Source organism: Genypterus blacodes, unplaced genomic scaffold, assembly GCF_046128005.1.
Source record: "Genypterus blacodes isolate CSIRO-AG114 ecotype Tasmania unplaced genomic scaffold, CSIRO-AGI_Gbla_v1 ptg000067l_1, whole genome shotgun sequence".
Taxonomy (NCBI): Eukaryota; Metazoa; Chordata; class Actinopteri; order Ophidiiformes; family Ophidiidae; genus Genypterus; species Genypterus blacodes.
Genome location: NW_027466879.1, coordinates 13,731,935 through 13,757,578, shown reverse-complemented (window position 1 = coordinate 13,757,578; position 25,644 = coordinate 13,731,935). Strand labels below are relative to the sequence as shown.

The following is a 25,644-nucleotide window of genomic DNA, read 5'->3' as shown; positions in this document are numbered from 1 at the left end:
CCCAACAATCACAATGAGTACTGTTATTGTGGATAGTTGAGTATTTCTATTGGAAATACTTATTTACTTTCATTAAAGTAGAATTCTGGATGCAGGGCTTTGTGATCATGCATTGTGATCTAGGATTCAACTGCCAACAAGTACTTTATTCGACAATGGAGGGAGTGTCTGATGAAGATGTGTGTAACATACAGTCAGCAGTCTGATGTGGTTACTAATAAGAGATTTGCTGGGCCAATTATGTTGGTTATCGATTATATGACATGAACAAGGAATACTAAAGTAAATCCATAGTAACCTTTCCTCCCTGATTTGATAATCATTCATCATCTATCAAAACAAGCCTTCATTGGTCTGCAAATCTTGTTTAGCAGAAGAAGATGCAAAGAGATTGTGTTTTTTTAATGACAAAATGTTGGTTTGTACATATCTATCCATGTGGAAAACACACTGGGACGGACACACACACACACACACACAGGAAAGACAGGGACAGCTGATATAAACCTGCAGTTCAGACCAATTGGGCAATCACAACGTAAAGTACATTATAAAAAGGTACGTTCAACTTCTGTGGTTTGAGCAAATAATGTTTATAAGATTGAAGATATATGCTGCTGGTTTCACAATATAAAATGAACATTCTTATTTGTATATAATACAACTCACTCTGGGGTTCTGTCGTGATGAAATGTCACATCTGTTAAACTTTGCCCGACTTCGATGCTTTAGGAGAAAGCCTGATAAATGTCAAAACTAATGATTCCATTTAATGTGTTTCATGATTCGTGGTGTCAAATTAAATCCTAACTTTACATTCAAACTCACACGTGTCCAACACATTTTAATACATGACATTTCTAAATAACAAACTGGTACTCACAATAAAAGACATTCAAACGAAATCATTGACACACAAACACACGCACACGCTCACAAAATACAGGGATTCTAGTAGGTGAATACTGACACCTGGTGGTTGTTTGGTGAACAAGAGAAGCACCTGCAGCCAATTTCACTGCAACGCCTCCTCATTACAGACAAAGCAATGCGAGTCTAATTACAACTTTCCTGACTGTCGAATACAAAAATACAAGTCAGTAGAGAGTTAAAACTGTTCTTGTTTTATTTCAAAACACAAACTTTTGCAGTGTTAACAAAAAATCCCATAATTGCGATGCGGCTAGTTAATGTGAAAGCAGACCCCCCTGGAATATGCTGTTGTGAAGAAGCACTGTTGCCTTTTTGCTCACAAATTGCCCTATTTTCAGTGGTTGCTTTGCTTTAGTAAACTTAAAGCTGTGCAGACATGTTGCAGTCTCAGCAACAATTCTTCAGTGGAAATGCAAATAGAAACACATGCAAAGCAAACCTCTGGCTAATTATACAGCGTCTGTGTCCCTGAGCGCTGGAAAAAAACTAAAGCACAGCACGTATGCGCTTCATATACATAGATTCAATACAGAACATCTGTGTGTATATCTTCATAAAACATACACTAATTATAGCTAATTATATTTCAACACAGAAGCACAAAGCTTATTTAGAAAAAGGTGTTGGTTTGGCAATTTCTCCACTTCTTTTTTTTATTTTTACAGAAGACCACAATGCATAACGACAAAGGAAAGAAAACACACCGAATTATGTTCACGTTGGAGTCTAAGCTATCTGAAAAATGAACCAAAGTAAACAATCAAACACTGTCACTGTGATTGTAAACAAAATGCATTGAAGCTGGTTAATTAAAACACTGAAGAATGCCCACATTCAGAACATCTACTGATACATGGTACAAGACGGGAAATCACTTCATCCTTTTCAATTTTTTTTTTTAGAAACTCACCAAATATACACATGCACACACACGAAACTTGACAGAAAGATGTGTGCAATAAACGTCATGATACTCTCTATAAGGCACTAAAAATCCATAATAGAAGCACTCTAAAAATTTCATCTATAAAAAGGCAAACAGATGTTATCCTATATGGCTCTGCTGTGATAAATGATTTGAATTTCCTTCTCAGTGCGGTGGACACAGTTTTCTGGCTCCGGGTGAGGCGTTGTACCTACGCCATTGTCGTGTCTCTCATCTCTCGTCTCTCTCAGTCGTCTTTCTTGTCAGACGCGCTGTCTCCTTGTTTGTCTCCTGTGCAGCTCTGACTGTCTGATTCCATGGGGAGTGGCGTGGCCTCCAGCAGGGCCTGGTATCGCTGGAGCTCCAGGTAGGTGGTGAAGAGTTTGGCGTACTCGGGGTGCGTGGAGGCAAAAGCTTTGAATTCATCTGAGGAGTCAGGGGAAAGAAGAGGAACACAGCTGAGCGAGATGATGAGAGAAACTAGGCAAATAAAATTAAATAAGTGACAGAGGGTGAATAAAATTAAATAAGTTGAATAAAATACAATTTAATAATGACTCTAATAAAGACTGAATAAAAGGAAATCTAATAAGTGACATTAAAGTTGAAAAAATAAAATAAGTTGAAATTGTTGTATAAAATAGTATAATCTAATGATGACTAATAAAGACTAAATACAATAAAATAAAATAAGTTGAATGGGAGTTGAATAAAAAATTAATTGAAAATAAATATATATATATCATGATAGAGGTCATAAGTCTAACTCACTGAAGGTGATGAAGCCGGAGCCGTCGGCATCAATGTCCTTGAAGAGCTTGGCCATGTTTAGATCTGACACGCCCAGAGCCGAACGCAGCAGAGACGTAAACTCCTCCCGGGTGATTTTGTCATCCTGATCTATGTCAAACAGCTGAAGAAGAGACGGCAGCGAGAGAAGAAGAGACAAAACATCATGTCAGAGTTGTTGTGTGTACAGAGGAGGTGAAGTGTACAAAGTGGGAAGAGGCTCAGAACACAGAAAGTAATCAGCAACAGAAGTCACACCAGACCATACAGACCTGATACCAGTCCCAATCTTTCATGCTCTCTGCAACAGACACGCATTGTTGACTTGACATTAAACATACTGCCTCTGTTCTGTTTGACAGTACTGACAAACAGCCTGTTGGTCTCTCTGGCATCAAATACAGGCTTTTCTTTCTCCTTCTTATTTTTGGTGAACTTTCTTTCAAAATGTGTCAAGAATGATGCTAATAAACTTTGTTGGTTGTATAAGTATAATACAGATGGATGCGTGTAAACATCATAGCTGCTCATTATGCTCATTCTCAGATTATAAGAAATCCACTTAAGCTTTCTTATTTTGATATTTAATAGTTGCTGTGGTGTGGAAAAACAATCTAATGAAAACAGACTTTGCAAGTTGTTAGGAGTTGGACATGAAGTGTAGAGTTTCATTTCCAAATGGGGGGGGGATGTTTACAGAAGCAGCCATGTTAGAGTCACCATAATGTGGGAACTGCTGGCCTCCACAGTTATCAAGTTCCGATTTGTTTTTCATCTGAATCCAGTGAAAGCAGCGGTCAGGAAGTTGCTTGTCTGCTGCAAGGACATGAGACACGACTGGCCATTGAGGGAGTGACTCCTCTTGTGGTGAAGGGTGGTATTGTTATGGTTCAAAAGCTTTTCCAAAATCAAATAACATCAGTAGGAGGTGAGTCCTATGAGTATTGTAATGAGGATTTCAGTCAATTCTAGAAGGTGAATGATACGATCAGCATAATCGTTTAAAGCATAAAGTACATAAAGTGAAGTTGTTGTCTTGAAGACTTCTGTTTACATGAAGAGAGGAATCATAGGCAGTGCATTCTGTGTATATATTTAAATACAGTACAGTATATTTCCATCCTACCTTGAAAGCCATGCGAAGAACTTCATCAGTGTTCGCCGGTCGACACAAGATGGTCACGCCGATAACATACTCTCTGAAGTCTATGGTGCCATCTCCATTCTAGACAGAGTCAAAAGGAGCTGTTAGTGCTGAATGTACCTACTCACACACAAGCGATATCTGGTCTCTACCTAGAACCGATACTTTTGAAATGGGGATGTGAAAAAGAATGCAGGGGATTTAAAGCAGAGAAAACTATCAAGATCACTTCAACATGTTACATTGAGGATGATGACCTGTCCATGTTTCTCACCCTGTCGAACAGTGCAAACAGCTCCTGCAGCACTGGGTTGACCGGTAGTTTCAGGAATCGGGCAAACTCCTCGATGCTGATGCGGCCTCCCTTACACGAGGTCGCCATGGCGGCGAAGCCCTCCAGCTCTGTCTTCACGTTGTCCCACTTCAGGCTGCGGGACACCGAAAAGGACACAAATAGGCTCATGGGGAGGAAGCCCTAGTGTGTGTGTGTGTGTGTGTGGGTGTGTAACTTTCATGACATTTATGTAATGAGATTCGAGACCGGAAACATTTTAACAGCACAAACCAACTTTAATCATAAACGCAACATTGGTAGAAGGCTCTGAGCAGCTCTGCAGACAGGTGGTTCTCCGCACACTGAAGAACAACCACCTGTCTGCAGAGCTGCTCAGAGCCTTCTACCAATGCTGTATAGAAAGCGTCCTAACATACTGTCTGACAGCTTGGTATGCCAACTGCACCAAGGCAGATCACCAAAAACTCAAAAGGACTGTTAAAACAGCAGGAAAAATAATTGGACTTCCCCTGCCCTCTCTGGAGGACATTTTTAAGACTCGTTGTCTCCGCAGGGCCAACACCATCCTGAAAGATGCATCCCACCCTTGTAACTCCCTGTTCTGTCTGTTACCCTCTGGAAGGCGATACAGATCACTGAACACGCGCACCACCAGACTGAAGAGCAGCTTCTTTGTAAGGGCCATAAATGAGCTAAACAAAATCAAACATTAGACAAATTAGTACCCCAAAAGTCAATTGCAATTTTGGGATAAATTGGGACACATCAGGACATATTGGGCATCTTCAGCTATGATGTCATGTGATGTCATATGGGGCAAAGGACATGTGATGTCATGTGGGGTGTGATGTTGTGATGTCATGATGTCATAAGGAATGTCGCGATGTCATGTGATGTCATATGTGATGTCATGTGATGTCATATGTCATGTGTGATGTTATGTGATGTCGTGATGTCATATGGGATGTCGAGACATGTCATGTCCTGACCTGTTATTTATTACTGTTCAAAGATTCAGGCACAGCACAAATGCATTACGTTGTATTGTCATATACAATGACAATAAAGGCTATTCTATTCTACTCTATTCTATTCTAACATGTTTCCCCTTTAATGCGTCACTGGCTTTGAGTTCCTCCAATAAATGCTGTGCACCGATTGGGCACAAGGTGAAAGTGTGAGAGCAGCTTATGTATTAACTGAGGCTTAAGTTACACAATATTTATGACCTCTGCATACTTCTAGCTTTCATTGTATGTTAATCTACTTTGTCCACAAACACAACACTGAATAATATTTGTGTACTCAGTGTATTCAAGTTCATGTTGGGCTTTTCTTCCATTTGGTTTAAAGAACCCGACTTGTTATGTGTTGTGATCAGGGGAGGAACCTTCAGAGATTTCAACTTCAGAAGAACAAAAAGTCAACATGAGTGGGAGGCAACATGTGGAAACCTTTCCAGCCATTTCAAATCAGTTGGGAGTTCATTTGCCCTGTAATGCTCACAGCCATGATGATCTTACTTGAGTTTGCGGCTGATTTTGGTGAACTCCACCAGGCCGGCCTCCATGGGCAGCGTGAGCTCCCCGGCTGAGATCATAAGGCGGCAGTCTTCATACGTGTGGTCCGTCACTGGAACTCCCAAAGCACTGCAGACACATGGGGCAGCCTGAGTTACAACATCACCTACAGGCGGTCAAGCTGATCCGACAACAATGCACAGCTAATAAAAGTCTGTACTGGTTTGGAATTCATTTGGCCGTGCTAATGTGGCCGATACTTTACGTTTACAGTATACTCGTATTTCATTCATCACTATTAAATGACTTTTGAAGTAGCATTTGGCTCTATACCCAGTGGTGCTGAGTTTGGCAGATTGAACTTACTGAGCCATGGCGTCTCGTACGGCTCGAGCAAACAGAATAGGGCTTTTCCTCTCCTCCTCTGTGGGAATGTGTGGGGGCAGGAACTGAACAACACAGCAAACACATGGCAAAGGTCAAAACGGGGGCGAACCCAGAGGTAAAAACATCCACTTTGACACAGAAGAGGAAAGTGTCCTCGCATTACCTCTATCTCTACTGTGGTGTAAAGCTGGGACAGTGTCAGAAGCAGCAGCGTCCTCCTGTGGAAAGGACAGACAACAACACAGTAAAGCGAGTGAAATCTAATGATGCAACACATCAATCCCAGATCAATCAATGGGACACTTACGAGCTGAAGCCCTGCCAAGTCCAAGTCACTGAATCCTAGAGACAAACAGAGGTACCATTTTGTTTTTAAGATCGATACTGACTCGGTATTAAAGCTGTGTAAGTGTTAGTACTCCTACCAGAATCTCTTTACGGCTTCTTATTGCTTCAAATGCTGATTGACATTCATTCCATACATTAATGAAATAAGCAAATGATCCATAATTATATTGCACTTATTAACAGGCTATATGTTATCCTCAGCTCGGTCTCTGCAGGTCTCCGCTCTTTATGCCAGGTGAAACACATTTCTACCATAATACCAAACAACACCACCCACCAGTTTGTTTGGATATCGCAGAATTACAGGCTGCACGGGGACACCTGGGATGAAGGCACCTGCAAAGGGACGAGGGGGTGGGAGGGAGAGAGGGAGAGAGAGAGAGAGAGAGAGAGAGACTTGCGGTTACAACATCCAAGGGAGGGGAGGCAGGGCTCAGTGGGTAGAGCTTCCGCTTGGGAACCGTAGGGTTGCCGGTTCGAGTCCCTGCCGAGGTGCCCCTGAGCAAGGCACCGAACCCTCAATTGCTCCCCCCTCTGCGAAGGGTGGTAATGTAATGTAAGTCGCTTTGGATAAAAGCGTCTGCCAAATGATTGTAATGTAATGTAATGTAACATGCTCAGATCATGAATCATTAGATGTTGACTCTGGTGAGAAACGGGGGAGAAACTATGCAGGCTGACTTGATCCTTCAGTGGACAGGTGCCATGTCTATATTGCGCAATCATCACTGGTCCGGGAATGATGTGTCGACCCATTTCAAGGAATGTTTCAACATTCAAGTTCAACCAGTTACAAAACACAGAGTATAACAACAGGGAAATGCTCAAATTGAACAAGAATTGAACAAGTAGCACTTCCTCAAAGTCCTTCTGCAGAGTCACTTAAGTCGTCATGCGGACAAAGCTACTAAGGGTGTATAGAGAATGTGTGTATATGTATAAGAGGAACCTAGAGTAGATCTTTCTGTTAAATAGAGAGCTTTGCCTTCCGGCTGAGTGTGTGTGTGTTCTACTGTGTGACGTTTTGTCATCCAAGCATTTAGAAGGTGTGAACAAACAGGGCAGATGAGGTCAACACTTAAGGGCGTGAAAAGTCAATTTGGTGCAATCAAACATTGCAACGTACGTCTTACCTTGTTTGAAAGTGATGAGACATGAGCGATTGGTACACGTCCCCTCTGGGAAAATGAGGACCTGAGGAGCAAATAAACAAAGGACAGATATTCAACACAATGCAAAAGTAGAAACTATTACATTCACTTGTAACAAAGCTTAGAAAAGCCATTAATATTTCACCGTGGGTCTAAAAGAAGGAAGCTGACTTGTAGCATTGTTACTAGGAAACTGGCACAGGAAATTGAGAAGCCCTAAGCAACATCCTGAGTCAGACCTCTGAGTGTTTTCTTAGATAGAAATCACTTGCTCAAGAGCTCCTGGGCAGCTACCCTAACTCTAGGTTAATGTCATGGCTGTGCCTAACACACCTGTGGCCAGAGACCTCCCGACTTGGCTCTGCTCTCAATCTCTTGGATCGTATTCTTCCTTGAGTCTGGGTCCTTTCTGGACACCAACACGGGCTGGAGACAGCGCACCACCCCTTCACACACACACACAAACAGTTCATTTAATAGCGCATTAGGCCTCTGTAATTGAAAGCTCACTTAATGATATCAATATTAAGTGAGCAGCTATACAATGACTTGTAGTTCTGAGATGAAAGTATTGTCATTAGACAGACTGAATCAGTAACTGTATTCATGAAGTTTACTCCAGTCTACATTCACATTTCCCCAATAACACTGTACACACACACGCTGGAGGTTATAGGTAGAAGAACACCACCTCACACACAACCAGCCTACGACCCGTTTGCGGACTAGTTTAGAGCCTCTTACTGCCAAAGATTGGCGTCGCCAGGTTCTCCACTCGGGAGACGGTGGAGGGCAGGCCGGCAACGATGCACACGATCCCATCGAAGAAGGACGAGTGGGGGGCCACGGCCAGGATGGGGGCCTCGCTGCTGTCCACCTGCTGGCCCTTGATCACTACTCTGAAGCCCAGGCAGAAGTAATACATCCTCCCCAAGGCCACCATCACCGTCGTACACAGAAACCTGATGGGACGAGCAGAGACTTTCAGTTTGGTTGCTTGCAGTAACCTTGCTCACATTCATATAAATTAGTGTGTAGTACATCATATCATCATACAGGTAAGGAATGCAATTTTTCTTTCCGTGTTTCAAGTCAACACGTTTTAGTATCTTCAAAAACCTGGATTGCCTATGAAAATCAACTATAAAACACTTTCTCAGCCCCATGTAAACACGAGGACGCCCTGTGCAGAAGCAGAATAGCAGAACACAAATCTACAGCCGCGTGAATCAGCACAAGCACAGGCAGATGCACATTCCTCAGGTCACGTCAGGTCAGGAATTTTTATTTTGAGAATTTGCTGCCTTGGCTGTGTTATCCTGTTCCACTCCTCCTTCTATTATCTGCTCATAGCAAACCTGTCTCAACAACTCAGTTTGCTCCTGGGTCTAGATCAGGGAGACTGGCCTGCGATTAAGATCTCCCTCTTTGTGTAGGTTATGTCTGGGATGTTTGGCAGGAGTTGATGAGACCAACATTGGAATCTGCGTGATGTTTTTGTGAGTGTAAACCTGTGTGAGGCATCCATCGCTCCTCCCTAAAGACCCACCTGTGCAAGTCTCTAGTCTATTTAACAAATGCGCAAATATGTGGACTGGATATGATAGATAAGAGCATACAGGAACGCACAAACATGCAAATCCATACAGAAAGTTGTGAGTCAAGCACGGAATGAAGCAAACATACTGCACACCCTAACTGTGAACTGGATAATCCTGCTTGCTTCAAGCCAAAATCAGACTAATCTGAGGGTTCGGTCGAAATATATGATGTCATATTTTGTACCTGGCGGTCGTAGTTATTTTGAGACTAGTGTGTGTGTGTGTGTGTGTGTGTGTGTGTGTTTGTGTGTGTGTGAGTTGGTGCCTGTGAGGTGTGGAATGTCTCTGTGCGGATGCTGTGCAGTGGGATAGGGACGGTGTGTTTTTGTGTGTATCTTGGTTACCGTCTCCAGCCTGTCATTGGCTCCACGGCTCCTTTCAGGGGATGGTTGAAGGTTATCACCAGGGCTATGGTCCAGGTCACCAGGAGTACCAGAAACGCAAGGACGGCACGGATGGGGACCAGGAAGATACCCAGGAGGACACACTGAAGATAGTGGGGTGGTGAACACACCATTACAGAACCAAAACAACTGCTTTAGGAGGCCTATAGCATGAAGAGAAGACTGGTGCAGAGTGATTAGACGTTGTTTAACAGAAATATGTGCGAGTTTGGAAATCCACATCACTGGAGAGCTTTCTAGACGACAAACAACGGCTCTCATTGTAGATTCTGCATGTAACAAGCTTTACAAGCGGATTGCTCGGAGCTCGCTTGACCGAGATTAGGGCCTGGTTTCACGGCCGATCCACGCGTGCAGTCGCATCGCTATAGGAACTGTGTACACTTCACATTAGTGTCCGCGTAAAGCAAAGCAAGATCGCACCTTTCCACCACCGTACTCACTTTGACGATATCGGCTTTGGTGAGGTTTGTGTCCTGCACGAACGGGTTGATGACGGCGGGCAGCAGCAGAGATTGCTGCCTCGGCAGAGCGGCGACTCTCTGGGGCGGCATGGCAGCGGAGGAAGCGGAGGGAACAGCTCACCGATCGCTACTTGAACAGTTATGTTATCATCTTACTTCCTCGACAGAAGCCATGGGCTCTATCCTTGGGCCATATCTGGCGATCATACACAAGGCGCGCGCACACACTCTCACACACACACACGCCGAGAGAGCGGAACTGAACTAGGTGTTAAAGCTCCACCTCCTGCAGGGCTCCACTGCTCGGTTTACTAATGTATACAACCCGCTCACACAGGCGGACTATGCGCGTTTTCACTCATCGGCGCCGTGCGGATGTGATGTAGAATGAACACGGCGTCACCTTTACGCGTCAGTTATGAGAAAGATGCACATTTTCGAGCAATATTCTATGCAGGTGGTAAGTGAGGCGATACACAATGCACAGTTATTCTACAGGGGGATTTTGTGACGTAATGAAATGTTTTCGATATGAATTCAGCTATACGGCCACAAGATGGCATAGTTTTTTTTATAAACGTTATGGTGGCGCATCAATCGCCAACTTCTGCCGTGTTTCTCTGAAGAGGCCGCAGTGTTAACAAAGAGTTTGGTTTGTAATAAAGATCCATATCTATGTCAAACAGACAGGGCTGGACAAGTTTGACCTCACAGAGGCACAGAGGGTTTGTATCGTTCAGAATCTTTGCAGTTGCACAAACTAAACACAGCGATAAATTACAAATCAGATATTTGAATGTTTCCAGATGTGGCACCTTGAAATGTCAGGCGCAGAGAGTGAAAGAGTTCATTACGAAAATGCTCAAATAACCACATTTGTACGTGGACTGGACTAAATAAACTCAAGCTGATGAAAAAAAGTACTTCAAATGTTTCATGATTGGGAGATCTATGCTCCATAGAGTTAATCTGACTGGTGTGAATGTTGTGGAAAGGCCACAATGGCTTAATGTCAGCTAATAATACATTATGCAACGCCAACATGACCTTGCAGCTACTCCACTGATGTAACTTACATTACACTGAGAATTTATCCATGAACAATATCAACACACTGCTTGAACTGGGATGTAATGCTGGCAAAAGACCAAGAGGAAGTTTGGCTTATTGGATTTGTCGTTCTTATTTAGTCGAAGAGTTGAGCTGAATATTGGGTCGGGATGATTTCTCATCTCACGGGTCACTTCACTTCTACGTTTCCCTTGATTGTACACACAATAACTAGTCAACTGTTCCTGGTTAGAGTCCAATGGTGGTTGTTATTATTCTGGTGATCCAATAAGTTATCAATGTTGTTCTGGAAGAAGATTTACTTTGCAAGAGAGTCCTGTCTCTAAACCAGTACATTCAGTTGAGTGGTGAACTTATATGTTTTTTGCTTTCTCACCTCATTATATGTATGTATGCAAACTGCACTGAGGCAGATCGCCAAAAACTCAAAAAGACTGTGAAAACAGCAGGAAAAATAATTGGACTTCCCCTGCCCTCTCTGGAGGACATTTTTAAGACTCGTTGTCTGCGCAGGGCCAACACCATCCTGAAAGATGCATCCCACCCTTGTAACTCCCTGTTCTGTCTGTTACCCTCTGGAAGGCGATACAGATCACTGAACACGCGCACCACCAGACTGAAGAGCAGCTTCTTTGTAAGGGCCATAAATGAGCTAAACAAAATCAAACATTAGACAAATTAGTACCCCAAAAGTCAATTGCAATATTGGGACACATCGGGACATATTGGGCATCTTAAGCTATGATGTCATGTGATGTCATATGGGGCAAGGGACATGTGATGTCATTTGGGGTGTGATGTTGTGATGTCATGTGGGATGTTGCTATGTCATGTGATGTCATATGTCATATGTGATGTCATGTGATGTCATATGTCATGTGTGATGTTATGTGATGTCGTGATGTCATATGGGATGTCGAGACATGTCATATGAGACATCTTGAGCTATTGGGACATCTTGAGCAATTGAGCTGTGGGACTACTTATGTTTTAATGTATGAATGGAACTGTGTGTTGTTTATTTGTTGTTATTTATTATTTATTAATTGTTTGTAGTTGTTTATTTATAGTTTGTTGCTGTTATTTATTACTGTCCAAAGATTCAGGCACAGCACAAATGCATTTCGTTGTATTATTATATACAATGACAATAAAAGCTATTCTATTACTGATCCACATTATATTGACAACCTTTATTGATGAAAGAATAACAAAGTGCCCAAGCATTAAAAACAATACACAACACAATGACTGCAGAGTTAAATCACAAAAAAAGAGAATATAAAAAAGATTATTCGACAACACTACTGTGGTACTCTTGTCATGATTCCATCATGCAGCAAACTTATACAGCCTCTATAGGCAACCTGTGCCTTTTAATCTTTCTGTCGCATTAGCAAAGGAAAGTACAAAATGGAGTTGCCATGACAATAATTTGGTATCCATATTGTCCAGTTCCCTTGCATATTGTTGTCCTTTATAAAGTGCTAACCAAATAAAGAATAACGTGTGCCAGCAAATACTACTTTCTGAAATCCAGAGAATAAGTAGTTCCATCAGACATTGTTAGATAGAATATGAAATGTTTATATAGAACTATACGCAAAAAGCAATTTCCTAAAGCACCATTTTCGGTCAAGACACATTGTGCAAATTCATTTCTCTCAAATGTATTGCACAATAATGAGAAAAATACTTCATAAAAAAAATCAAAAAACAAAACGATACATTTATGAAACTGCAGTTTGTACACTGTGGACATAGAAGTAGTTCTAAGCCATCATGACTTCCCCTCACGGTGCAAAACACCTTTTGGAAACTAAATTTGCATAAAAGGCGATATCTCACAGCATAGCACTGCTTAGTTCGATGCAGTGTGGACATACCTGATGTCAAAGTTAAAAACAAAACAAAAACAATCAAAAACAATAGAATGGGGGTACGCGTCATAACAAAGCCGCATCAGCATAACAAATGAAATGTCAATATCACACAGTAATATAACAAATATCCAATTGCCTATATTCAGCCTGTGCAGAAGGTCCCAAGGTGCCTTTCCACAAAGCTGGAGGCTGGTTATACAGGCTGGATAGGACATGTCACCCATGAAAGCGTGCACAGTTGCCAGGCGAAAAACCCAACAACAGTGTGTGATTTGAGCATTGAACCACTGTGCGATACCGTGGCAATGTCCTCATGAGGCCAGAGGTCATCACAGGAAGAGCCAGCTGCCAGAGATGCGAGCGGTGCTTAACAACCAAGCCAGTCCTTTGTGATTTCACCCAACTTCACAATCTTTAGGCTGCCGTCTTCCAATTTGAAATAGTGGTTGCCTTTGAAGAAATAACTGTAATCTGTGGAAGACAAGCACAAAGTATTCAATATTAAAAATATCTGTTTTTTATCCTTCCCGTTTTCCATGGTAAGTCACACATATACACCACAAACCACTTGAATCGCTTGAATCATCTCAATCAGTTGACAAACGTATGACCTACTTTATTTACTATGTGTAAGTATCCAATCAGGCTCTGCTGAAGCCAAGGTCGAGTCTCACTCTGGGTATGCAAACAGAGGCCTCTCTGTGGGACGGGCACAGGCTAGCTTTATAGCAATCTGTTTGTCCACAGTGAGGGGACGGGCCTATGTGATGCTTACAGGGCTGTGTGTATGTTAGGGGGAAATACGGTGAGCGTTAATGGAAAAATCCCTGGTTGGCTTGCCTCTGACAGAAATTTGCATACCACCTCTAACCCCAAGTGTACACAGCCGACGGGCCGTCTCAGAGGACATTTACAGGTATCGTGCCTACTGCCTCTCAAAAGTGTATTTCTTGCACTCTAGTCGCTGTGAGAACTGTGACTAAACACAGGTACAATAACAAGCTGAAGGTCAGTTGCTGTGAGCGCACAAGGCCCGACAATAAATTAGAACATTCCGTATCAAATATAGAGCGAATGTCTTCCTCCCTGGGCTGTCTCTATCAACATCAGACTGCAGATCACTCCCTCACTTCATTGCTTCTCCTTATTCCCATTTCATTTCCTCATTCTCGTTGTGTAATCAGTTCCTCTGAGGAGTTCATTTTTGACTAAGTGTGTCACCGTGGTTTGCAGGGTTCTGGTAAATGAGAGGTCCTGTTGTTCGAGGCGCAGTGCCAGACATGCCGAGGGAGACGACTGGATTTATCTAACTGCAGAATGCCAGTCTGCAGTGAACTGGCACTAATTGAAGCCCGGCGGCCATTTACACAAAGTCCCTTCTCCCTCATAATCCAAAGTCATCAAAGCGATGGAGTCCCAGGGTGGTTTTTGCTACTTTTGTATTTTCTTCTTCACAAATTGGCGACGGCAAAGGAATCACGTTGTTGTTTTTTAATGATTTCTATAGCCCTTGCTTTAGTGACTGGACTGCAATGCTATTTGAACTGTAGCCAGGTTTCAGTGGAAACACTTGTTTATGTTTGCTGAATGAGTTACAATGAGATGAGCTCAATGGCTGATTTTCATATTCAAATCAATGGGTCTCTGAAAGGTAAGAACTCAAGCAAATAAGTTATGCTGGAAAATTGTGAGCAGTAATGCAATATACTGTGTGCTCCATTTGTAATGAACAGGTACGAACATTAAAAATAGAAACTTTCTGTGGGATTCTTTAAATGTAGCTAAATTTATGCTTTCTTGTCCCAAAAAATGTCAATTTCTGAATGTCTGGCAGCTGGCTTGCAAAAGGACACAACGCCATCAAACAACTGTGTGTCCACTTTTCTCAATCAATGAACAAGCTGCTGTATATTCAGCTGCAGGCTTCACACTTCATGACCAGCCAATCCCCACTAGAGAAACCAACCGAACTGACAACAAATAGAGAAATGGAGAACAGTCTCAACTCCTAGTCTTACATTTTGAAGTTCCTTAATGGGAATACACAGATTCATAGATTTTTTAGAAGAAAGAGATGTATTTACCAATGCCATTAAGACTGAAGGCAGCGTCTATGCCATCTGGGATGCCATTCCAGGCATCAGCAATGAGTTTGGGGAATCCAGGGTCCATTGTCTTCCTCTCCTCATCATATCTACATACACATTAGAATAAAGTTTTATTTGTATTCATCCTTCGATAAATATTGACCTTCAACACACCAGTCAAACACAAACTGAGAAATCCCATGTTTGCGAAAGAGCTGTGGGAGCTGCTGTGGTTTACAGCCCAGTTTAAGTCGCACCAAACACTCTAATTGAAACCAGGCATAGCCCGGCAATAACACAGGGAGTGACATCAACAGCTCTGAGTTACTGTGCGTCACACACTGAGTTTAGGCTCACAAATGAACCAAATGAATAAGCTTAACTCTTTACCTCCAGAATTTGTCTCCAGAGAACAAGTAGGTCTTCCTGTTCCTCCTGAAGTTGAAGGCAGCGTCGATATTTTGCAGGTCAGATGGGAGGCCGAGACTGGTGATCCTCTTGGGGTAGCCTCTCTCCAGCTGATCTGCTTTGTACATCCACATCTCATTGCCTAGAAGGACGAGCAGGGCGACAAATAAGCAGAAGGAGAGGGTAAGAAACAAACTAACTCAAAACTGAAAATCATCTTATGTCAATCTCATCACTTTTCCATAAGATGTCACAATATTAAAATGTGAAGAATGCATCAGAAACCACTAATAACTATGGTTGAATGTCCGAGGGTGCACACCGCACGCGAGAGCGCTCGGCCAACATTCCCGTTTCGCCTAAAGTTTCAGTTCTAAGAAACACATGACTATTCAGAGAAAAGCATCCAAGTGGTAAAAAAAAGAGCCCTTTATTACTCATGGTCTCTCTTGTCACCATGGAAGCAGTGAACACACTAATGAAGCGCGTTCGCATCAATATTCAGCAGGGCACAGATCAACCCTCGCTTTGCTTTATTTGAACGTCGCCTTCTTCCATTTCTGTTTTCTATTGGCGTACCTGAGAAGAAGACCGTCTTTTCCTCCACTGGGTTTTCGTAGGCAGCATCTACTTTGGCAGGCAAGTCGGGCCAGTAGGTGGCCACCAGCATCGGGCCGCTGGGCTTGCTTCTGAAGTTGACTGACCTGAACAGGAACCTGGCAGACAGAGGAGGAGGAATAGAACTGTAGGTGAGGCAGAAGTGAAATTGGAGTTAAAATGAAAATGGGCCAGAGGGGGGGGATGAAGGCAAGGTGTGTGTGTGTGTGTGTGTGTGTGTGTGTGTATATGTGTGTGTGAGGAAGAGGAGGAGGAAGAAGGGGGGTTAGCACAAGTGCTCCACTGGCCGAGTCAGCCACAATGGCCTGATTCATGAGCATCTGGTTCTCGTTAGTGCTAAGGCTGCAGACGCGAGCGGAACAAGACCCATCTTGCCTGGATTTCCAATACACAGCTGCACAACAACAGCAGCTTCCCAAACTCTTTTCCACTGACCTATTTTTTGAAAAGAGGAGAGATCTGCAATACTCGAGCCTTCATGCACATCAGTTAGCAGGAATATCTCATTTGTTTATCAGAGTTTCAGGGATGTTTGCAAAGCCATGAATGGAGAACATCAAGGATTTCAAATCTCCCTATCTTAACCCAGTAGGTGTAAGCTAAAGTGTGGGTTAGCCATCCCCTCTCCTGGTAACAGCATGTATGTGTACAATATATACATTTGGTGACCTCAGCAGACTCTCGGTGCACTTTCACCCACCTTGAACAGGAGAAAAGTCTATTACGCCCGACTAACTGGAACCACCTGTGTGGGCGTGCGGGGCCTTTAAAGGTCTGCACCAGCTTATAAACGGCAGCCATAAAGTTCAGAGTGCGAGATTAGCAGTTTGTGAGTGTTAGATAACGTCCACAAGCGGAAGGAAGAAAACAGGGAAGATATCACGGACTGCTTGCATCCGGCCTCTGTGGATGTTTGGATACAGTCAGACGGAATCTAATGGGTAGGTTGGTAAGTGGACATCTTGAGACACTTTAATTGCATTGCTCTTAAGCCTCCAGACAGACAGACACCTTGATGCTGGGCTCAGCTAAGTATTGCTAAGTATTACTCACTGCATAATGTCCAAATTTACCCGACATCATAACTATGCTGAGGCAGGAGAAACAAACGGGTATCCCACATTACGGTAGGAAAGGTGAGGGAGCATTGGCACCGAGGCCTGGAACACTGTTTCGTTCAGTCTCTGTGGGGGTCACAACAACAACAGGCTTACACAGAAACCTCACTCGTGTCGTGTCAGGACTCGGAAAGATTCACATGTGATCGATGTTTCAGTCAGCCACACTTCATAGCATAACAAACCAAATAATTGTTTGAAACATTACACAAAGCCACGCGTGGTTACACAACAGAGACTGCTTTGATTAATGAATGTTAATGTATCTCTCCCAACGGTTTGCTCCATATTCCAGCAGGGGAAACCCACTGACTCTGAACGTTGCTCTGGATTGTGCTAGTTTACACAGCTGGCCCAGCTGCTCACAACAGACAAACGCTGTCGTACGATCGCAAAAGTTAAAATATGGCCCAGTTATAAACCACAACATAAGTCTGTACTCGTAACTTAGCTACACAACAGCCCATGACTGTTTCTCACATTATCTGAACATCAAGAAATCAAATAATAATCAAGAACATTAACTAAAGCTTCAGCTGAGCCTGGGAGAGTAAAGCCTGGTTTGACTTCTACACGCCGGGCCAAGCTTTCACGGTCCACAGAACGCTCTGGAATCTGTGTGCTGCAGTGCCGATTACTGCAAATGTGCGGGGAAGAGAGGAAGAGGGAGGTAAGACGTAATAAAGACATGGGCGTCAGTTTAAGTGAAAGACCTTAGAGGCTGCAGAGGTCGATGGGGCTGCTCTGCTTTGGGGCCTTGTTCCAAATATAGTCGTGACAAATGCATAAACGTGAATTACAAGACGTGAGCTAGTTAACACATCGTGACCGACGTGGCGATCACGCTCGACAAGATTACTGTTTTTGTTCAATGTGACTCTCTGAGGAATTTGCTGCTGCTGCCCTTCACCTTCCTGAGGGAAAATACAATGAGTCACAAAGACTTATGAGCCACACGACCACAGGACTTCATGCAACTCTTCATCAGCACTAACTCAGCCGGTAAACACGCAGGACGGCCCTCTCTTCACTGGCGCCTGTGGAGAGCTGTAGACAGAGAGGCCAATGCCTATTTAATTGTTCTGCGCGTTTTGTTTTGGAAAACAGGGGAACCTGTAACCTGAATCCTCACCTGAACACATCATGAGCGTAGACAAACAACAAACCTCACTTCGCACGGCTCCTTTTTATGTGGCATTACTGTGTAACTCGTGGAGGCTTCTTTGTTTTTACTTGCCTGAGTCATAAGCCAGACGTAAGCGTTTGAGTAATGTTTGCATGTTCTCCGATAGGTCGCAGACTGGAAATTTGCGGAACGAGCCAAAGACTACTCGCTCGGTTTCAACAGAGCCAAACATGGATTTTGCTGTAATTCATGACTAAGACAGCAAACGGTAACATTACATCCACAAACAATCATGGTTATAACAGCATGCAGGTCATCTCAGGACATCGAAAATGAAGACTTTGTAATCGATGTTTAAAGGCGTGAAGATCAAAACCAACCTAAACCCATGATACTCTAATACGTTTCTACCTCATATGCGTGTTTGCAGCACTGTTGAGGTCATAGAAAACATTAGCACTTTCTCACGATTTCATTTGATTTGATTACCTGTCCTTGAAGAAGAAGGTCTCCCCTCTGATCTGTGCTATCGCATCGAAGACAACCGGCTCCTTGCAGATGTCCATGGGCGTGACGGGACCCTGTGTTGGAGACGTGGGCGTGTCCGTCGACCCGCCTGTGGGCCAAAGAAGCCACAGTGAAGGACAGGGTTGTAAAGTTTACATTACAATGAGTCTTTCTCAGATGCATGGGGATCTACAGCTCTCTTTGATTTTTAATGCAGGGAAAATGTGTGAATACTGTGAAGTCAAAACTTCATCGATATGCCACACTGTGTAATAAGGAAGGAGGAAAGATGCAGGCAGGTTGTCATCTGTGCTGTCGTTTAGCTTTTAGGACCATTGTTTAACATTCATGACCAAAGAGTTCACAATTGATCATGTTTTACCCAAATTGCATATCTTTGCAGTCGTCAATCACTCACTTTACCGTGAAATCATATATATGAGGGGTGGGGGAGATGGTTCTGCCGACTCCTACACTCGAGAATTTGCATATTGGATATTCTCTGATCAACCAGCTGTAAGTCACATTTCTATTCACCATAGAGCTCCTGGATGCCTTGGATATCGTCGTTGGACAGCCTGAAGTCCTTGGTGAAGGTGTAAATGGGGGCCATTAATGCTCCGGGGTCCTGAGAGTGCTCCAAGCCCAGGGCGTGACCAAACTCATGAGCTGCCACCAGGAACAAACTGTAGCCTGGAGGTATGGAATGAACATAAATGATCTGTACATGGCAAAGAGTGCAGAACAAAATGACTTCCAAATAGTTTTATGTAATAGTGTGTGGACAGTCTTGTACTCATCGATTTCTGTGGCATTGAAATTCCACCACATGGGAGCCTGAGCTATTTACAAAAAAACTCCTTTGGTCCCACACGTGACTCCTTCTCACCTTGGTCTGGACAGAAGCCCCACTTGCGGTCGTCGTCGTAACTCATGGAGGTGGCGCACCACATCTTGCCGTCACTCCTTCCGGATGTGGTGCAGGATTCGTAGGTGTCTCCCAGGAAGGTGAAGGGAAAAGCGCAGGGGCTTCCCTCAGCGTTTCCGCCAACTGTTGACATGGCTGCACAAAGCATCAAACGGCAGGTGAGAACTCTGACAGCGACCTGTCATCCCTGCACGTGGTGAATCATTTTCCAAAATGTTGCAAAAGCTTACAGCACATTGTGAAATGGGATGAGCTTGAAAACATAATTAAAACACTGGCACAATACGCGTGACATCAATAACTAATCTATTCGGCACCAAACCAGAAGCACCCACCCACATTGATTTACTTTCAAAGAGAGACTTTTTTTCTGGCAACACTGGTTTTCTCTTTTTTTATTTTTCAAAGAAAAGTATTTCCAAATCAATTAGAACCAGATGAAAGCTCTCTCTCTCTCTCTCTCTCCCCCTTCCACACCTCCCTCCTGCACTACCTCACCCCGGGAATCGGCCTCACTGACAGAATGGAAAGAAAGTCCTTCCACTGCACAGTAAAATACTTTTGCAGCCATTTAGCAGACCGCGAGCGAGAACAAAAACCTAAGATGGAACATTCCTGCACAACAACAAACCCGGCCAGGCGTCATAAACTGCACATTTAGATATAAAGCAAGTAGGAAAAAAGTGATCTGTACACATCCACGCATGTACATAATCCAGAACACGAGCAGGACACAGAGAATCATAGCATCGTCAATTCTACTACCCACCAGTTTCGGGGCAGAACCCGTAGGATTTGTCAGCATCATAATTGTTGGTGGTGGCACACCAGCGGTACCCGTCGTCTCGGCCCTGAGTGGTGCAGCTGTCGTAGGTGTCCCCCTGGAACGTGAAAGGGAACTTACACGCCACTCCGTCGGCGTTGCCACCCAGGGTGAACAGCACTGTAACAAACACGGGAGCAGAAGGGTTCAAACTGCCATTGAAAACAATATTTTGGCATTTCATCATTTCTTTGCAGTTGCATGAAATTGGTGGTGGACAGACCTCAGTTACAGTTGAGGAAGCAGTAGTATAAAGTATAGGATTCGTAGAGAAGATGGTTCCAGGACAAACCGGCCTCACTTGTGTTTTCATCATATACAACTCTGTACATGTGTACTTTGGCAGTCAGATGTGCTAAGCGTGTGCTCACATTAGTACCATGGACAGCATCAGAACGCAAACAACGTGTTTGACAGAGCCCAGTGTTTCAAAGTGGGGCAGTAACTTGGAAAAGAAATATTCCACAATCTGCTCTAAACAAAAACAAGACTTTCCTGGCATACATGGCAACCTCATTTCTTCTGGTCCAAAAGCAACAGGCTCGCTTTAAATAAATTCCATCTGATTTCTGAAAGTATTTCTTGGCACGCGTAGAAGAGAAAACATCTCGCGTCTAAGTAGTTTTGCGGTTCGACGAGATGCAAATAGGGCGTGACACCGACGCTGCTTATCCTGAGGTTTGATTTCCAGTACAACAACCTGTTAAGGCTTCCAATTATCAAACCCCGCCGTGCTTCGCTGCAAGGTCAGAGTAGGGAGGAAGTAACCATGGGGGCTAACTCACACTCATGGGGGCAGAAGCCGTATTTGCCATCATCGTCAAAGCTGTAGGTGGTGGAGCACCACAGGAATCCGTCGGCGCGGCCCTGAGACGTGCAGGTCTTGTATTCGGTGCCGTTGAACATGAAAGGGAATTTACAGAACTCCCCGTCAGCGTTGCCAAACTTTACCTTCACCACTGCGGGAAAAAAAATCACAGCATCAAATCAAATTGGTGCTTCTCCACATTTTTAAATATATACTCATGTGGCATATTTATTGTTGGTGAACGTGTCTGTGGCTCAAGCATGAAGAGAGAAGTTTTGGAAATCTGCTGTCTGAACTTTCCTTCAGGACAAGAACGAAACACGCTGGCAGAGAAAGTAAAGGTCATAAAGGTATGATTTTAACTTTGATGGACCACCAGCCTCAAACAGATCTCACATCTCTGGCAGCTGATTTTATAGGACAGTGAACTCAGTGGAAATTGGTTGCCGAGTGACGAGTGTGTGTCTGCAGTTACCTGAGCCTTCTCCCAGCGTCCACTGCTCGTCATCGTCAAAGTGGGAGTCTCCTCCAATCCCTGGGCCTGGAGCGAAGGCATGAGCCAGGAGGCCATCTTTGCCGTCAAAGGGGTAGCCGTCTCCGTGCTCTGGTGACGACATCATTGACAGCAGACACAATCAGAGACAGACAAGCTCAAAAAACAATATGCTTAAGAATTATATAAAAAAACATTTGGGACATACAGTCTTGTTGCCACCCTGTAATGTATAAGCACCACTCAAAACCTTTAAGTATCCAAATATTCCTCATAGATTTGTTTTGTTGTTTGCATCCTCTTGGCTCCGTCTTGATACTGTGTGTAAATGTGTAATGCTTATTTGAGTTAGAATGCCACAATTCCCCTCGATGTATTAAGTGTTCAGTCAACATGGCGGTGAACTTCAGCTGTTTTCTCACTTTTAGCCCTACTGGCATTCCACATCGGAAGAACTACACTAGGTCATACATGTGTTGAGCGTTTTCAAGACACGAGACACGTGATCGGAAACACGAGTGACTCAGGAAGCAGTAACTCTGATGACAAATGTGATGGAGATCATAAACCTCAAAGATTGTGACAATATCATCTCACATCACTAAAGCTAGTAGAAAGTAGAAATTATGGTTGAACTTGATGTTAAGAAGAAAGAAACTTTCCTATTAACCTATCATGTCCCTTGAATCCTGAATCCTGATCCCTTTTAAACATAATCACAAGTTAAGATTCCCCACCTTGACTTCACAGAGCTTCTACCTGAGTGGGACTTATAATAAGCCGTTTTTAAATAAATACTTAAGAAAGAATGTTTGTTCCTCTGCATTGATCCTCTCTGGGCTGTGGTGCTTGGATGTGATTCAATTTGTGAAACTTAGCCTGCAGGCCTCCCTTTTCTGAATTTAGATCCAGAGAACTATTTAACCAGGCAACAGCCAGTAACAGCCATGCTCCAGAAGTTTGGTTTTCCCATTCTGTCTCCATCCTGATGAAACCATGTAATACAACACTTGTCCCACCCCTGCTTTCCATCTACAAATTACTCAATAAGCTTTGCAGTGACTTCAGTGACTTTTAAGCGTCTGTCTTTCCCAAACACCAAATAACAGTTTAATCGCTACATCCTACATACCATTGCGACCGAAATTAATCATGATGTCAGCCTCTCCGTCCATGATGCGGGTGAAAGAGAGCGGGGTGACATCACTCCACACTTTGAAGGCTCTGAAGAAGGCGTCGTTCACGACTTCCTCGTCCAGATCAACAGTGTATCCCAGGATTCTACAGTAATAATGGAAAGTAAAGTTTAAGCCCAAAATGAAACAATATATATCAGGATTACGGGAACAATAAGGAGAGTCGCTGTGACTCAGAGCGAGAAGGGTGTAGGCCGATTACAAGAACTCTGGAAGCAGATTTCAGCTCAAACTGTCCAGTAAGAGAAGATGAATCATGTGTTGAAAATTCAGCCACAGTTCAGCCACAGACTCTGCGTGTCTGCACAGTCCTTTCCTCAACTCCCTAACCTAACATCCACTCCTCCTTGTTATTGTCTTTGGCTTGCAACCTTTCCCCATCGGATGGGTGCAGGGAGAACTGCTGATGTAAATAAACCAGATTCCACTTTGCTATAAACCTCAAAAACACAGGATGAAAACAAAAAGATCCAACACACACACACCGTGTCGCAATGCCTGTTAGGGACGCAAGATGCAAGCTCATCACAACAGTGGGTAGGGGGTGGGGTGGACTGGGTGAGGGAGGTAGGGAGGGGGTCAGGCAGGGCAAGGCAGAGGGCCTTCTCTCAAAACAACACAGCCAGACGACATCATACCTCACTGCCACTGTCAATCTACACATCAGATTCATATTAGACTTTAAATAACAAGCATTACTTACTAGTTTCATGGTAAGTATGGTTGAAGGGGTTACATTATTATGTATTATTGGGATTGACAAACCACGCAAAGATATTTATGCAGATTACACAGATTATGAAGATGATGACTTGACCCACATGTTGCTTTTTGATGAATTGTATAGATAAACCAAATTTTTCCTGCATTTCTAACACAGATTTACAGTAATAAAGACAATCAAATCCTCCTAGATGTTTCTCCTCTGACCTGTAGGTGATGGCTTTCTTCTGCCACATGGGTTTCCTGTGGAAGAAGTTGTAATTGGCCACATCTGGAACGCCACAGCGGGGCTTTTTCATGATTTCCACAGTTTTGGCATCGATCTCGCCAGTTTCTTGCAGGGTGAAGAACTTCTGCATTTTCTTCAGCGTGTCCTTGAGCACCATTAGGTTGCATCTGTCTTGAGGGCATCCATAAAACTTATTCAGATAGTGCTAAAGGAGACGGGAAAAGGTGTAAATAGTTAGTTAATAGTAATAGTAAACAATGCACGTTTAATTTGAAAAAGTTGAATCCATCTCCATTATTGTAAAAACAGGCTTTCCATCTTAGTCATCATGAAGTTTTAGCCTTATAACATAAACAAAACCTTACCAGAGCGACTTCTTTGTCTGTTCTCGGGGTGGTATCGTCCCCTGGAAACCTGATAATAGGCGACGGGGCAGCATAGGTTTGCTGGAAGGCGAAGAACTGAACCAAAAACACTTTGAGAACAACCCGACGGGTGCTAAGTATCTCCATTGTTACAGCTTGAGCTTTTGCGTCCTGGTTGCGGTCCGGTCCGGTCCGTCTGTGCCGCTCAGCTCGCTTTGCTGCTCTGCTCCTCTGGGCTGAGTTTTCCTCCTTAACGGGACATCCTGCACCTCCGCTAGGAACTTTCTGCGTTCTGCTTGCACACGCACTTTTCGCTTAACGCGTTCTGCGCAGACTCCAGGTTTGGGAAATAACGACAGATGCAAACTCGCAAACGCCTTGATTCGTATAAGTGAAAAGAAAGTGGTGCGTTTTGCGCCGTAGGAAAGTTGCAAGCGCGGTAGTTTCTGATGTTATGGTGGAATTCAGATGATTTATTGTCAAAACAAATCGTTTTCATGTTAGAGAACTAAATCTGTGGCTCCATTCCAGTCACAGATATAAGCCATATGGTGTGAAAATAAATACAAATTCAACTTTGACAGTAAGTATTGCTGTTTTCAATACATTTCCGGAACCCTTTAATATTTCAGTCCACTGAAATACATTGGTGTACACTTAAGTGAACTGTTTATGGAAGGTGCACTTTTTATTCCTTTCTTCCAATTAAGTTTTATAGTTTTATATCAACAATACAAGTTATTCGTCATATTACTAATAACATGAATGACATATACATATACATATACAAAGCAGCAGCCGTTGCTTTTGGCCATTATGCTGATCAGTCGAGGTCAGTCGGCTCAGTGTCTAAACGTGTCTGCACCCTCAGCAGACATTCAATTTGTAAAACATGGTTGTAAGTAATAATATGAACCGTGGCTGCATTCCATTCAGGTGTGCAACCGCCAAGGCCCTGGTTTGTGTGTGAAACAGAGCCAATCATTAAGGTTATTGGTTACAGCTGTGCTTTTCCTGCTATGACAAGTCCAAATACAACACGTGTCAACAGTTTCACCCTAAATGAACCATTTTTAATAGAAGAAGTTGATATATTATCCACGGCCTGATAAGTGGTGCTGTCTAATTGAATCATGCATATTCAGCAATTTCCCTCAGGATAAATAAAGTTTTATCTTATATACAATATGTTTACGGTAATTCAACAGGCTAGGAAAGCCTAATAGTTGCATTCAAGTCACAGAGTTCCAGCATGTAAAAATGATGTTCCAGTCAACCTCCTCAGGGTAATCAATGAGAT

At 43.3% G+C, this 25,644-nt stretch overlaps 2 protein-coding genes across 2 annotated transcripts; both read right to left on the bottom strand.

Moving 5' to 3' along the window:
• Nucleotides 1-1,103: 1,103 nt before the first annotated feature.
• lpcat2 (lysophosphatidylcholine acyltransferase 2) lies at nt 1,104-10,266 on the bottom strand. The gene is made up of 14 exons (XM_076155687.1): nt 9,941-10,266; nt 9,438-9,580; nt 8,237-8,454; nt 7,826-7,938; nt 7,475-7,535; nt 6,619-6,677; nt 6,301-6,335; nt 6,157-6,211; nt 5,973-6,055; nt 5,610-5,735; nt 4,066-4,219; nt 3,774-3,872; nt 2,630-2,771; nt 1,104-2,284 (listed from the first exon to the last, which is right to left on the bottom strand). Exons 1-14 carry the CDS (start codon nt 10,049-10,051, stop codon nt 2,106-2,108), a joined length of 1,578 nt encoding a protein of 525 aa, XP_076011802.1. The 5' UTR covers nt 10,052-10,266; the 3' UTR covers nt 1,104-2,105.
• A 1,940-nt stretch (nt 10,267-12,206) lies between these two features.
• On the bottom strand, nt 12,207-24,662 carry mmp2 (matrix metallopeptidase 2). The gene is made up of 13 exons (XM_076155850.1): nt 24,345-24,662; nt 23,958-24,184; nt 22,964-23,112; nt 21,814-21,942; nt 21,316-21,489; nt 20,477-20,650; nt 19,669-19,842; nt 19,317-19,472; nt 18,762-18,888; nt 15,990-16,126; nt 15,393-15,552; nt 15,000-15,109; nt 12,207-13,386 (listed from the first exon to the last, which is right to left on the bottom strand). The coding sequence occupies exons 1-13, from the start codon at nt 24,489-24,491 to the stop codon at nt 13,283-13,285; spliced, it is 1,968 nt and encodes a 655-aa protein (XP_076011965.1). The 5' UTR covers nt 24,492-24,662; the 3' UTR covers nt 12,207-13,282.
• Between the last annotated feature and the right edge of the window lie 982 nt (nt 24,663-25,644).